This window comes from Vombatus ursinus, unplaced genomic scaffold (genome assembly GCF_900497805.2).
Source record: "Vombatus ursinus unplaced genomic scaffold, bare-nosed wombat genome assembly UNPS02014179.1, whole genome shotgun sequence".
Lineage (NCBI taxonomy): Eukaryota > Metazoa > Chordata > Mammalia > Diprotodontia > Vombatidae > Vombatus > Vombatus ursinus.
The window spans coordinates 2,902,685-2,918,883 of NW_020953957.1; the positions used below are offsets into that span (position 1 = coordinate 2,902,685).

At 44.9% G+C, this 16,199-nt stretch overlaps 1 protein-coding gene across 1 annotated transcript in view; it reads left to right on the top strand.

Moving 5' to 3' along the window:
* Positions 1 to 2,905: 2,905 nt before the first annotated feature.
* The window catches only part of KCND3 (potassium voltage-gated channel subfamily D member 3), a 321,579-nt gene continuing 308,285 nt past the window's right edge, over positions 2,906 to 16,199 (top strand). Inside the window, exons 1-2 of the mRNA XM_027860369.1 lie at positions 2,906 to 2,949; positions 14,709 to 15,890. Of these exons, the coding sequence (XP_027716170.1) occupies positions 14,785 to 15,890 (1,106 nt within the window). The 5' untranslated portion in view covers positions 2,906 to 2,949; positions 14,709 to 14,784. The remainder of the gene's footprint in view (positions 2,950 to 14,708; positions 15,891 to 16,199) is intronic.

Genomic DNA, 16,199 nt, shown 5'->3' on the forward strand with positions numbered 1-16,199 from the left:
ATAATGAACTCCAGTTCAAAGCATAGGAACCTATAGATGGAAACAATATAAAGTCTTTCAAGATTTAGATTGAGGGTGGATGGATGGGTGGAGGGACGCATGATAAAGTGGAAAGGAAACAGGTTTTGGAATCAAGAGACCTGAATTTGATTTTCACTTAATTCTGGTTGTGTGACCCTGAGTAAGTCAGCCTTTCTGAACTTTCTGTAGTCTCATTTGGAATACCTATATAACCTACTTTACATAGTTAATGTTAAATGGGCTTTGTAAGCCTTAAAGTGTTAAAGAAATGTGAATTATTCTTAATAGCAATAATAAAAAGAAGAGTAAGAAAGGTCAGGGATCATACAGCTAACTCTTGTGAATGTTCTTGGAGATTAGACTGGAAGATGTTCTGTGAGCTCTGGGCCTTTTATAAGGGTTAAGGAGCATCCTCTCCCAGGGGACAAAGTCCCTAGTTCACACCAGATGCTAGAAAATTAGTTGTGCCCATGAAGGATTTGGGGGATGGGGAAGAGAAAGAGAAGGGAAAGGAAGAAGAAAATTGCAAAGAATCTTCCTGAATCCTTCCTCTATCTACCAGGGAGTGGCACTGTTGTTAATCATTATTACTGTATGCAAATCATTATGCTAATCAAACACAGCACTGGGACTCCTGGCAACCTCACCCTCTGGTCCACACCCACCTGCTATATGGTACCGATTGTCTCCCATCCTCACCCAGACCCCTCTGCCTGGTTGGTGTCTCTACAATAGGATAAAAGAGTGGCAGTATAGGGAGCACGGGGAATTCCGGGAAAGGGCACTCAAAATCTCTTGGGCAGATTTCCAAGCTGCCTGGCTGCCACACAAAGTTCCCAGGGACGCAGGTCATTGTTACGCATTCTATTCCATTTCCAAAGTGGGAGGAAAATATGTAAGTTTTCCCATGAATCGTCGGGTCAAATGTCCAGTTACCCCGAAGGCTCTGTCTGTCGTTTCTAAAGGGATCAGATGGAAATTCTGGCTTCTCCGCAAGCCAGACTTCAGACTCATGATCCCGTGGGTTCTTTTTCCAAACCTGGGGTTCACACTGAACTTCTGAGGGCGTATCAACATCCCTTTCCATCACTAACAGACACACCCGCTCTCGCACAACCTAGAGGAGCCATTTCTCTTTTTATCTTCTTGGAGAGAACCATTGAAGTGCTCGGCTCTCCGAAACGCTGGGCTCCAGATTTCTTCGGTATTGTGAGCTGGGAGCACCCCAGGGATGTGCCGAGTCTTCCGGACCCCAGAGACAGGCGAGTGGCCAGAGTCTCCTCCAGGACGCTCCATCCTCCCCAGTCTGGAGTTGGCCAGTCTCGTAATGCCTCTCCACATTCTCCACTAGCGTCTCAACATCAGGGCGTGGGCTCCGGAGCCTAAGGTGGGGGGTAGAGGGACTGTATGTGAAGGTCCGGCTCTGGGGATGGGGAGGTTGATGCAAGCACTGGGAATAGTGATGGTGATGATCAGTCTCTGAAGCCCAGACTTCGGACTCTCGAGTCTGGGACGTGCAAAGGGGGATTCGAAACAAGCTTACATGGACCATGCTGTACTCTCTCACAACGGACCATTAGCGGAACAGCCATGCCCTTTGAGAAAACAGAGCGTCCCTTCTCCCTGAAAGAGCAAAGGTATAAGCGTTGTATAGTGGGGCATAGATAGAGTGTCAAGGTTTTAGTCCCCAACACTGGGGCTTCTCCAATGGCTGCTGGGCGGGGTGCTTTGGTTCGATAAACAAGTCCTGGAGCTTGGAGAGGTGTACCTCCGGAGGAGCTCGAAGGTGACACCTCCCCAGGTGGCTGGGGCCAAAAGGCAGGTGATTGTGGGGGCGCTCCCGTGTGGACACATTCAGCTCTATACAAACATACATTTGCACAGCATCACCATCACCCACATGCCCACACAGTCTCAACCACGAGAGCACACGGGAACGGCACCCGTGCTCTCTGACACACAGCATACTCCCTGTGTTCCCGGCTTCACACACCCATACTGGCCCTCTGGCTAGGCCCTTCCCCCCACCCGGTGCCCATATTGACACACACACTCACACCCGTGGTTGCACACTCTGCTCGCTACAGTCACACACTCGGATTCCTCCACTCACCCAGGGAGACGCACAAGGAAAGAAGGCTAAGACTAAGGCTCAGCCTCGCTTCTCGCTCTCTCGCTCTCCCCCACATTCGCTCGTGCGCGCACCACACCCGCCCATACACAGACACACACACTCGCACACGCACACCGAGTCACTCCCCCTCGCACACCCTCGCCCCCGGGCCTCCTCCCGGCCGCTAGGGCTAGCAATCCTCCGCCTCTCTCCATTCGCCGGCGGCTACGGCAGCGCCCAGCTCTCCGGCCTGTGGCCGGGGCAGCTCGCCCTGCCCGGACGCGCCGGGCACCAAGAAGCCCGCCTGCGGTCTTCGTCTCCAGATCCATCCCCCTCACCCACGGCTCCTGCTCCCGCTTCCCTCCTCCCCCTGGCCCCGCCCCGCGCCCCCGCCGCCTCCCCCCTAGGGAGAGGGACCTATCCATCCAGCCGGTGGCCCGCTGGTCTCGGCTTCCCGCGACGCTGGGATTGGCGGGGGCAGCGAGCGAAGGAGCAAGCGAGGCGGGCAGCCGAGGAGGGAGGGAGGGAGGGAAGGAAGGAAGGAAGGAAAGAAGGAGGAAGGGGGGCGCGCTGCCGAGCCCCGGGCTGAGAGGCGGCGGGGGAGGAGGAGGGACGGAGTGCCTGGCGGACGCAAGGAGAGAGCGAGCGAGCGGACTTCACCTCGCCGAGGAGCACCGCGAACCGCCGTTCCACTCTCCCGGCGCCGAGCCGCTGGGGCTCCCTCCGCCTCGGCCAGACCCCGGCTCCGGGCTCCGGGCTGCAGCTTCCCCGTGAGCCCTGGGCGCGGGAGAGGCCGGGGGCTTTCTGCGCCCAAGGTAAGAGGAACCGGTGTGGAATTGGGATTGGGGGTGGGGTAAAGGGGACGAGGTGGGGGAGGGAAGGGGTCCGCAGGTGTTGCTCCCACGCCTGTTGCTCCTGCTGCCCACTCGAGTCTCTCCCCCACGCCCTGGGGGCTGGGCACCAGGGCTGGGGAGTGCTGGGGGCGGGGCGGGGCGGGGGGCGCTGTGCTCCGCGCTCAGCTGCCGGCCCCCCGGTTCAGGAGGAAGGGTAGGGAGCAGGCTCTGGGGCGCATTTCCCTTGTCGATAGTCTGGAGGTCCAGCATTCTCTTTAGGTGTTCACTTGCTGCTTATCCCTTACAGCTGTGCTTTCATTTGGGGGGCCAGGAACCTTAATCTTGGCCCCCGTCCCTTAGGAGCCCAGAAGCACTATTTGCTCGGAGAGCGCAGGTTGGGGAAAGGTGACAGATGGGAGAGGTTCTGTACTCCTGCTCTTTATTGAGGGAGGGGAACTGGGGAGGAAAGGGAGAGTGAATCAATCAGGGCGCTTGGTAAAGTTCTCCAACCCCGAGTGAGCCTAGCACTCTGTGCTCCTGGAAGTCAGATGGGGTTGGAACAGCTGTTTTTGTCCCAGCCCTGCTCCGTCTTCCCGCTCCCAAAGGTGTTCTATTAAAATTAGAGGTTAATTCTGCGAGACCTAGGCAGATGGAGCCAAAGGGTATGTTTTCTGAGGTATTTACAGAGGGGTAGGTGAGAGGATAAGAGAAGTCATCTGGACAAGTTGAATTTATTTGCTTTCTCTGATGCTAACTCGAGCCCAGTATAAAATGCCTCCTGCTGTTATTGGGGTCGGGACAGAAATACAAGCAACAGGCTGACGTGCTAGAACCCGGAATACACTGGTAAAGGAAAATCTCCATTTTATTGCTTTAGAGAGAGAATGTGTGGTTTCTCCTCACCCCCTTGCATGGTTAGAGAACGCAGGAGAAGTGTTCTGAGGAAGCAAATATGTGTTATATAGCAAACAGTATACATTTGCATGTATGTATGTACACATCTTTTGTAACCCTTTACCTCAACTTTCTATGTGCATGATTTTTGTAACCATAAATGCCTCTGCATGTGTATGCAAATAGGGTGATCCTACCTTCCCATGGCTATATTTACATATTGTGGATACGTTGGCTCAAATATATTTCTTGGTGTGTTTATCTCTGGCTGTAGGCTACTTGTGGCATAAAATGCATGTACATAAGGAACCCGCAAAAGGGAGAGAGAGAAGTAATTTTTCCCTTTTGGTGTGAAAGAGGAAGGGAAAACACTTAGGAGAGTGCTCTGGCTGGCCTAGGAGCGGCACTGTAGGAGAAACGAGTTTCTGTGGATGAGATGGTCTGAGCTTTTTGGGGTCAGCGGAATGGTTCACCTAGTCAAGTTCAAACATAGCTTTCTGGGCTCAGTTAGGACACTTTCCAGATCATCATCCTTTCCCTTCCCTCCTTGCTTTAAATTCCACCCCTTTTGGGCTGTTTGAGGGAAGGGGGGGAGGGAATAAGCATTTATATAGTGCCTACTACGTGCTGGGCACAATGCTAAGAGCTTTACAAATATCTCATGGTGGGGGCAGATTTAAGGTAAGAAATCTGTGAAAGCAGAAACTGACTTTTTTGCCCTTTGAGTTCCCTTTGGATTCAGCATTCTTTGCTGGACTCTCACCCAGGTGACTGTGGCATTTTAGGCTTTAACCCAGTTTGGAAGTTAAAGCCTTAAGTAAATCTAAACCCGAGGGCTATGCTCTCCCACCCCGAAGAGAAGCTAGGGAAGCTAGGCAACTTTTTATAGCAGAGAAATCCATTCCGCTTCTCCTATGCTTTTTGTCTTTTGTCATTTCAGGGGGTATCTCTCTTCACCAACCCCCACTCCCCCTCCACACTTGCTGCCAAACTCTGCTGTCAAAAACAAAAATAGCTTCAGGTTTTCCATTTAGGAAGAGTACACGTCCTAGTAAAACCCTGACATTCAAGGCGTATGCAGTGCCATTGGCTGGAAATGGGGCCGGGATGCTCTGCCTGTTGTAGGAATGCATACTAGGGCTGACTGTGGGTGAGCTGTTGGTGCCTGGCACGTGGTGACAGACTGTAGAATGGTCAGAGAATTAACTGGGTTCTTACCTGGGGGGTCATGCTGAAGGTATGGCTCTGATGTGGCCCAAACATAGGTTAAATGCAGAGGAGGCCACACCCCCACCCCAGTCAGACATTTAGTCAATGGAATAACCTGCCCCCTTTTGCATTTTTCTGGGGATAGGAGAGAAGAGATGCTGGAGGTGAGGGAGAGAGCAGCAATTGTCTGACCTCCTGGAAATTGCTAAATTGCTTATTTGACTTGTTTGAGAAAGCAGCCCTGGCTCAGTGAATAGGGAAAGTTAGCCTTGAGGATTTAAAGACTTGGAAGTGTTTTGTTTGGATTTTCCTCCCTCCATGACCCCTCACTTTCTAATAGGAGAAAGCATTTTGTAAAATGACTTGAACCTAGGTACATGATTTACACATAAATGGTGATACCATAAGCAAATTAAGAAATAGTTTATCTGTCAGATTTATGGATAAGGGAAGAATTTAGGACCAAAGAAGATATAGAGAGCATTGCAAAATGTAAAATAGAGAATTTTGATTATATAAAATTAAAAAGTTTTTGCAAAAACAAAACCAATGCGACCAAAATTATAAGGAAAGCAGAAAACTGGGTGGGGGATTTTGCAACAAATGGCTCAGATAAAGGTCTCATTTCTCAAATATATAGAGAACTAAGTCAAATTTGTAAAAATACAAGTCATTCCCCAATTGATAAATGGTTTAAGGATATGAACAGGCAGTTTTCAGAAGAAGAAATCAAAGCTATCTATAGTCATATGAAAAAATATTCTAAAGCTCTATTGATCAGAGAAATACAAATTAAAACAACTCTGAGGTACCACCTCACACCTATCAGAGTGGCTAATATGACAAAAAAGGAAAATATTGGATGTTGGGGATGTGGGAAAACTGGACACTAATGCACTGTTGGTGGAGTTATATACTGATCCAACCATTCTGGAGAGCAATTTGGAACTATGCCTGAAGGGCTATCAAACTGTGCATATCCTTGGATCCAACAATACCTCTGCTAGATCTATATCCCAAAGACATCTAAAAAAGGGGGGGAAAGGACCTATTTATACAAAAACATTTTATAGCAACTCTTTTTGTGGTGGCTAAGATTTGGAAATCAAAGGGATGCCCATCAGTTGGGGAATGGCTGAACAAGCTGTGGTATATGATGGTAATGGAATATTATTTTGCTGTAAGAAATGACAAGCAGGATGATTTCAGAAAAACCTGGAAAGACTTACATGAACTGATGCATAGTAAAGTGAACAGAGCCAGGAGAATGTTGTGCACAGTAACAGCAATATTGTTCAATGAAGAATTGTGAATGACTTAGCTATTCTCAACAATACAATGATCCAAGACAGTCCCACAGGACTGATGATGAAGCATACTATTTGCCTCCAGAGAAAGAACTGATATTGATTGAATACAGAATAAAGCAGGTTATTTTTCACTTTCTTTCTCTCATTTTTCCCTTTTATTCAAGTTTTCTTGTCCAAAGTGACTAATAAGGAAATGTTTTACACAATTGCACATGTATAACTTATATTTGATTGCTTATCATCTCAGGGAAGGGGGGAAGGAAGAAGGGAAAGATAGAATTTGGAACTCAAAACTGTAAGTAAAAAACGTTTATAATTTTAAAAAGGAAAAAAGATAAAGAAAAAAACCTTCAAAATATAATTTCTATATGGAAAACATTTTGAGGACCTCAAATTGGTTGATATCCTGAGGTTGATAAATGTCTGCTTTTTTTTCTTAAAAAAAAGCTTTGAACTATTAGCATAGGAAGCAGACTCTTGGAGTTGGGAGAAGCAAAATTGGTTAAGGCAGCAGCCAGCAATGAGTACTAGATAATCAGAGACAATAAGCCTCAAGAAAGATGGGGTGACTCACTGGATAGTGTAGAGTCAGGAAGGCCTGAGTTTCTGTCTTGCCTCAGACACTTACTAGCAGTGAGACCTTAGGCAAAGTCACTTCATACCTATCAGCCGATTTCCTCACTTATAAAATGGAGATAATAATAGTACCTACCTCAGAGGGTTGTTTTGAGGATCAAAGAAGATTCTGAGGATTAACTGAATTGATACAAATAAAGCACTTTGCAAAACTTAGAGTGCTATAGAAATGTCAGAAAAAGAGGGTGATAATAACATCTGACTTCATAAAGCTTTTTTAAGGTTTGTAAAACACTTTATAAACTTTATCTCATTTGAGTCTCACAAAAATCCAAGAAGATAGGTACTATATTGTTCCCATTATATAGATGAGAATATAGTTTTAATAAGGGATGGGGAGATAAGCATCAGTGGCCCGACGTGCAGAGCTTGGAATCTGGTCCATCAAGAGCTCTACCGAGTGTAACTTCATGACAGCAGCTACTTGCTCAGGCAACTAGGTCTGGGTCTTTGTAATGGGGAACAGCACGTACAAGGCAGTAGGTACAGTCCTTGAAATTTGGTCCAGGGTCACATGGGCACAGCCAGTGCTGCTCACCAGACAGCCACTGAGAAGAGGGATGGTGGTTTTTCTGTTGATGGGCTAGGTCCATGTAAGACTTGAAGCCATGAGCCCTGCCCTAGTTCCCTAAGCTATGGCCAAGACTGGCTCTGAGATATTCAGAAGAAATTCCTTTCCCAATGAAGAGACTCAAGGGATCTTGAGCCTCACAGTAAGAACTATTGCTGTCTGACTTGCTTTGTAGAGAGGAAGATTGTCCTTAGAGAGTCCTGGGGACTCTTTGTGTGAGGGGATGAGCCACAGGTGCCCCCCCCCCAGGATTCTTGGTTCTTACAGCATCATATAATTTTAGAGAAGGGCCTTAGAGATCATTTATTTTAATTCCAATGTATATAGCACTGAGGTTTACAAAGCACTTTACATTTCCCACTTGATCCTCAACAATCCATGGAAGTTACCAATAATGAATGTTATGTTTTGTTTTGTTTTGTTTTCACAGATAAGGAAGCTGAAGGTCCAAGGTCATATAGCTACTAAATGTTGGAATCATGTTACAAACTTAGGTCTTCATTCTCCAAGGTCAATCTTCTTTCTCCTATACCATGCTGCCATATTTTATAGATTAAGAAACTGAAGCCAAGAGAAACGAAATCTTCTGACAGACGTTACCGAACGAGAAGGCTCTGTAGTACAGTGGAAAACATTCTGCAGCGGTAGTCTGTGGAGCAGGGTTAAAATCCCAAGACTGCCAGCACTACCTGTGTGACTTATCTTTCTGGTCTTCAGTTTCCACATGTGTAAAATCAGGCATCAGGATTCGACCTGTTGGTGCCGTTTTAGCTCTAAATCTTTTGATGCTTTAAGTAAGATCCCCATCTCCTGATTGTCATATTTCTAATTACTTTCTTCTTGCTACATCATGCCATGCCCTTAATTTTTTTCTCTGGCCTAAGGAATAGCATGGTACAGTGGAAAGGAGCATTGGCTTTGGAGGTAGAGGGTCTGGGTTCAAATCTTGACTGTTTGCTAACCAGTGTGACGTTGAGCGAGTCTCTTCATGTTAATGCTCAATTTTGTTATGTGCTCAATGAGAAGACTGGCTTAAGTAACCTCTGAGGTCCCTTAGACCTCTAAGTCACCATCCTTTGATCCTACATGACCTAGAAAAGTGTGTCTGTGAGTGTCTGTGTGTGTGTATGAAGGAATGGATGTAGCGATCCTACATAGACAGTCCTTCATTCTCTCTGGGATGCTAGGATGCACCCATTTGAACCCAGGTAGAGGCAATAGACTTAGAGCTAAGAGGGACTTTGGAGAGACTTTCGAGGGCTTGTAGATGTGATATTTGAAATGCGCATATTCTCTTCATGGGGCATACCCTCTTTGCAGATGTTTTTAGATCCAGTCTGGCTTCCCCCTTCCCCAAGCCACTTAGCATCTTTTTGTAAGTCATTGTGTGCTCAAAGAATATAGATAGATTCTTATGTTATTCTAATAATGATAACAGTTCACATTTACATGGTGGTTTGTGGTTTGCAGAATGCTTTTCTTATAACAACCCTACGAAGTAGGTAAGGCAAATATCATTCCCATTTTACAGATGAAGAAGCTATGGTTCGTGGAGTTAAATTATTTGTCCATCATCACACAGCTGTTGTCAAAATCTGAACTGAAACCCATCTTACCTGATTTTAAGTTCAGTGATCTCTCTACTATACCATATCCCCTATCTGCCAGGCAGGGGAAAAGGAGTTCTACGATGCATTCCAAAATCAAACCCAAGGGATTAACTCAGTCACAGCTTTCTTCTTTTAGGGACCACAGTCAGGAATTGATTGTACTCTAACCAGTTATTCTGTTTTCTTGGTGTGATTGTATGTGGGGGATGTCTTATCCACTGCTTTTCCCATATGGCATCTGAATCACCCTTTCTTTACCTTCAGAAATGGGGAGGAGGGAAACTCTAATTATTTTTTGCATCAGACAGATGGAGAAATAGAGGCACAGAGAATTTTAGCAACTTGTTTGAAGTCTCACAGTGAGTTGTAGACAATATCAGCCTTTGAATTTAGTTCGCCTAACCCATTCCTTATCCTTAGGGACCTTGTAATCTGATTGGAGAAATAGAGCCTCCACACATGAAAACAATCTAAGAGTGTTACCAAGGAACAAATAAAGTTGTGCAAATTTGATGCAAGGCAGCATGGTGTGGTGGGAAGAAGCCTAGCCTTGCAGTCAGGAGCCCTGGATTCATATCCAAGATCTAACTATGCATATTACTTCTCCCTGAGCCTCAGTTTCCTCAGCTGTAAAAAAGAGATAACAACACTTGCACCATCTGTCTCATAGGCTGGTTGTGAACAAAGTGTTTTGTAAATGTTAAGGTCCGATAGAAATGTGGGTGCCCAGGTCCTGAGGGGATACCAGATAAAGAAAACTTTGATGAGATGCTGATCAACTGAATGCAATGTTGGAGTTGGGTTGCGCCTGAGAGATTAAAAAGAGGCTGATTCACAAGGGAAGGATTAAAGGGCTGTAATACAGAACAAATCTCCATAACAAAAAGATTTCTAAGTCCTTACCAATGTCCTACTTATAGTAATAACTGATATTTATAGAGAGCTTTGCTGTTTACAAAGTAATTTTCTCACAATAACCTGTGGGGTGGTTAGTTCAAGTCTTATTATCCTCATTTTATAGACTCAGAGGCATAAGTGACTTGCCCAGTGGTCACATGGCTAGTAAGCATTGGGTCTGGGACTTGTTCCAGGTTCTTCTGACTCCAAGCCAGGGCTCCTTCCATCATAGCGACAATATCTCTTTAAAGGGATATTTAATACAGCAAAACTCCAGTAGAGAGAAGAATGTAGATAGTCCCTTGGAATTTGTCATGATGGGATTTGGCCTGTTCGGTTATTTGAGGATTATCTGAAGTCGTTGTTTCAAATGAAGATACCCTAAATATTTTCCAAATTGCAGAATTTCAGTGTCGGAAGGGACCTTAGCAGCCATGCACTCCAAACCATACCTGCCAAAAGAATCCCTTAGATCACATACGTCTCGTCCAACTTTCGCTTCAAGTTGGTCCATTCTACTTTGGGACGCCTCAGCTGTGAGGAAATTTAAACCAACCCTTTTTGCCTCTTTGCAACTCTTACCCACTTATTGAAGAGTTACCCCTGGGACCAAACAGAACAAATCTATTCATTCTTCCACACGAAAGCCCTTCAGCTATTTGAAGACAGCTGCCATATTCCCCTCAATCCTTCCCCATCCCACACTCTATTTTCTTCAGACAAAAATACCTTAATCCATTCAATCGATCTTCATAGACCATGAACTCAAGGCCTTTTACCATCCTGGTCACTTTTCAGCTTATCAATGTCCTTCCTAAAATGTGGGATCCAGAACTGAACTCAGTACTCCATATGTGGTCTGACCAGGTCACAGTACAATAAAATCACCTCCATTCTGTTCCTGGAAAGCTTTGCCTAAGATGACATTAGCTTGCTTGGCCACTATATTACACCTTGAACACATATGGAGCTTGTATCTTTAGATCAGGGGTTCTTAAGTTGAGACCATTAACATCTTTTAAATAGTTTGATAACTGTATTTCAATATAATTGATTTCCTTTGTGGTCCTATGCATTTTATTTTACTCATTTGAAAATTTTACTCTAAGAAGAGATTCTTGGGCTTCCCCAGACTTTCAGAGGGGTCCATGATACACAAAAAAAAGGTGAAGAACCCTGCAAGAGGTTGGTGAAAATAAAAATGTAATTTTTCCCTCATCCTTAGATCGTTTTTTGGTATTTTCTCAGAGAATGCAGAATTATTTGAATATCAAAAGTTGAAATGATGTCAAAATCACTGGTCTGAGACTCAGAAGACTTGAATTTGAATCTCATCTTTTTCACCAGTGTGACTCTGAACAAGTCACTTAGATACTATATATAGAATCTTGCATCTTCAATGCCTGTTTAAAACTCTAAGCACTCCATAGCTCCTGCTTCAGCTACCTTCATGGCCATTGGAACAAATTGTTCTCATCTACTTATTCTGCCAGGGGAAGGCTTCACATACTTGGGAGAGATATCTCCCTGATTCACTGATGGATTTCAGGCCTCAACCTAATTTAGCCCATCTGCCGAGATGGTTTACTAGGTAGTTACTGGGTACAGAAATATTTGGAAATTACATGATAGAAAATATTAATATCATATTATTCATATAATATTATAATTATGTTAGAATATATAATATAATGCATAATATAAAAATAAAGGGCAGAAATAAAAATTACATTTTTATCTTAAATTTTTTATTTATATTACATTTTTATATTTATTTATTATTACTTTTTTAGATTACATTTTTTCTAAAAAGAATTAATTTAATTAACTAAAACAAGGGATTTGATTTGCTCTGTTTGGCCCTAAATGACAGAATCAGGAACAATGGGCGGAAATTGTACAGAAATGGATTTTGGTTCAATGTAAGGAAAAACTTTTTAAGAGTTCTAACTATTCAAAAGTAGAGCAAGTTGCTTTGGGAACTTGTGGATGCCCAGTCTCTGAAGAGCTCCAACTAGATGCTGAATGGGTACTTGTCAAGGATGGATGGGTAGATGTAATGGTGGGTAGAGTGTCAGGTCTAGAGTCAGGAAGACCTGAGTTCAAATTTGATCTCAGACACTTACTAGCTGTGTGACCCTGGGCAAGTCATTTACCCCTATTTGCCTCATTTTCCTCATCTGTAAAATGAACTAGAGAAGGAAATGGCAAACCACCCCAGCATCTTGGCCAAGAAAATCCCAAATAGAGTCATGAGGAGTCAGACACAACTGAAACGGCTGAACAACAATACTTTTTTCAAGGATATGGTAGAGAGGATTCTTACAGATAGATAGCACAATGGATAGAGTGCTGGGCCTTGAGTCAGGAAGACCAGAGTTTAAATCCTGCCTCAGACACTTACTACCTATGTGACCCTGGGCAAATCACTTAAACTCTCTCAGCCTCAGTTTCCCCAAGTGTAAAATGAGGATAATAATATCATCTACTTTACGGGAAGATTGTGTGGATAAACATGATAAAGTACTTTGTAACCCTTAAAGTGCTATGTAAAGATTATTATTATTATTACCTCTAGTTCTTTCCCATCAAGATTCTGCAATTCCAGGATAATCATATTTGCTTTTGGTACTTCACAGGGTTTATTTTTGGTTTGGTTTATTTTTGTTTGTTTTTGTTTTTTTGTGAGGAAAATACTTTGTTAACCTTAATGTGCTGTGTCAACATGAATGGTTGGTTATCATCATCACCTAAATAATTAGGAAAGTAAATATGCTTTTTTACCTAGTTTGAATTCCTAGCACTCAGTAGTTGTGTGATCTGGGCAATGCACTTAGACTTTTCGGGTGAAAGGGTAGGGTTGAGATGATAAAGCATTCCAAAGCCAAATAGCTTTAATTTTTGTATGATCCACTCTTTTGGGTTGTCTGAGCTCCTGCATCTACCCCTTATCACAAATAAGGGAAAGTTGACTTTTTCCTCCCTATACAACAAAGGCATTTGATTCTGAGATAGTTTTAGGCAGAGGATATGCATATATTTTGTGTCTATTTCCAGTCCACCTTGAAACCCATATTGCAAAATTAAATAGCAATGCAGTAACAGTAACATAGAACACTTCCCGCATTAAACCCTGAGCTCACTTTCCCACAAATTCCCGTTCAGTGGAAAGAATGGGCCTGCATATGTGAGGCATATACATGTGAGAGATGTGTGTGGCCAGTGCATCCACATGGAGGTATGCACTTAGAATGAACATGTGTGAGTAGGACATCCACACAAAAGGTCAAAGAACTGATGTCTGAACATGATAGCTGAAGGACCAGTGAGTCAGTGGAAGGGATAATCAAAGTTTTGATAAGAGTATCTGTGTGTGGAATCAGGAGAGGTTGGGGTTGAGTCGTGGATGGTTATACAACTTGCCAAGGATGCACTGGAGAGGCAGAGACCATATTAGAAATGGGCCAGGGAGGCCAAGAATCTGGAGGTCACTCTGATTGCAAGACAGCCTTCCCTAAGGGGACTAAGAATTACAGAATACAGACAAGCTAAGGACCAAAGTCCTATAGGTTTTCATGTTTTCACTCTCCTATCCTGAGTCTTTCCTGGAGGACAGTGGTTCCTAACCCTTGGGCCATGGACCCCTTGGAGGGTGATGGGGACAGAGTTATTGTACTGAGTGAACAAGTCCATACATACTCCATTTTATCACTATGTACTTCCACAATCAATAGACACTAATAATGCAAGTACTATAGGGAGAGAGGGAGTATTTGACATTTTTTTACATTAAAAAGGGATTTTCATGCTCAAAAAAGTTTGAGAACCCCAGGTATCTCAATCAACAAGCATTGATCATTATACTGTTAATATTATACATATTATACTATGTCACATTTGCAGGTTTGGCCCTGAAGGGGGAGGAAGAGGAGTCATTCATTCCCTGACTTGTGAGATGGAGGTGAAGGCATAGATAGGTCAAAACAGCAGTGGGCTTAGCTCCTGGACATTTTGCACAATGAGCTGGTATCCTAGGAGTTATTTGATCTAATTTGGGCATCTCACCTTATTGGCTGGGGAAACAAGCAGAAGGAATATGTTTATTCCTGTTCCTTCTTTGCATCCTGCCCCCCAACTTCCTAATTGCTTTGGTTAGTGAAGAAATAAAAATTAGCATGTTTATCCCACTTTTAAATTCTTTTAATGAGAAATCATTTACCCATTCCCAATTTAAATTTGCAATCGGGCCATAACCTTTCGGAGCTGATTATAGACTGCGTCTTCTCAGATCTTTCTGTTGAGGACGCTTCCCTTCCAAATGCATCTGAGCTCTCTTGGAACTTGACAATTTGTCAGTGAGTCACCAGCACCTGTCAGGTACACACCTATGCTAGCTGCCCTGCATATGGGCTAAGGAATGGAAAGGGAAAGAGCAATGTAGCCCTGTCCTTTGTTGCTGTTGTTGTTTTTCTTGTAGTCCACTGGGTTTGCCTTTATATAAAGTCTCTCCCTCATTTTGGGGGGGGCTAACTAGTGGCTTACCCCTGTCCTCAGTCTCTTACCTTTCACTTCTCTCCATTCTGACTCACCCCCTTTCTCTGCTCTCACCCTCAGGGGTTGCTGAGCTAACTCCAACCTGGTGTGTGACTTTTCCAAGACACGGTAACTTGTCCTGAGAGCTGGCGTCACCATGGCTGCTGGAGTCGCAGCTTGGCTGCCCTTTGCCAGGGCAGCAGCCATTGGCTGGATGCCCGTGGCCAACTGCCCCATGCCCCTGGCTCCAGCTGACAAGAACAAGAGGCAAGATGAGCTGATCATCCTCAACGTGAGCGGGCGCAGGTTCCAGACATGGCGGACCACGCTGGAGCGCTACCCCGACACCCTCCTTGGCAGCACAGAGAAGGAATTCTTTTTCAATGAGGACACCAAGGAGTATTTCTTTGACCGAGACCCTGAGGTATTTCGCTGTGTCCTTAACTTCTACCGCACAGGGAAGCTGCATTATCCCCGGTACGAGTGCATCTCCGCTTACGATGATGAGCTGGCTTTCTATGGCATCCTTCCAGAGATCATTGGGGACTGTTGTTATGAAGAGTACAAAGATCGCAAGCGGGAGAATGCCGAGCGGCTGATGGATGACAATGACTCTGAGAACAACCAAGAATCCCTCCCATCGCTCAGTTTCCGTCAGACCATGTGGCGGGCATTTGAGAATCCGCACACAAGCACGCTGGCCTTGGTCTTCTACTATGTGACTGGCTTCTTCATCGCCGTTTCCGTCATCACGAATGTAGTGGAGACAGTGCCCTGTGGCACGGTGCCTGGGAACAAGGAGCTGCCGTGTGGTGAGCGTTACGCGGTGGCTTTCTTCTGCCTGGACACGGCCTGCGTCATGATCTTTACTGTTGAGTACCTGCTCCGGCTCTTTGCAGCCCCCAGCCGCTACCGCTTTATCAGGAGTGTGATGAGTATCATTGACGTGGTGGCCATCATGCCATACTACATTGGCCTGGTGATGACCAACAACGAAGATGTGTCTGGCGCCTTTGTCACACTCCGGGTCTTCCGAGTCTTCAGAATTTTCAAGTTCTCCCGGCATTCCCAGGGCTTGCGAATCCTGGGTTACACTCTTAAAAGTTGCGCATCGGAGCTGGGCTTCCTCCTCTTCTCTCTCACCATGGCCATCATTATCTTTGCCACTGTGATGTTTTATGCCGAGAAGGGCTCTTCTGCCAGCAAATTCACAAGCATCCCGGCCTCCTTTTGGTATACCATCGTCACCATGACTACGTTGGGGTAAGTAATGCTCACAACGTGTGGGGGTGAAAGTTGATCCATGCGGGCTTGGAGTGGGGGAATGAGGATATGAGATCTCACCCAAGCTCCCCAGGAACCAAGAGGAAACTCCTAACTCAGAAGACCAAAGCATATGGGAGTCCTGGCTTCTGAGGGGATGGAATGAAGGAAAGGGGTGATCAAATGTTGGTGGCTGGAGCCTGAAATATACTTTCCAAAGTTTGTAGGCCAAATTGACCATTTTATTTTTAGATGAGTAGCCTCTGTTAGGTCCTTGAAGGCGTGTACCTCTGGCAGGAAGTGAGGAGC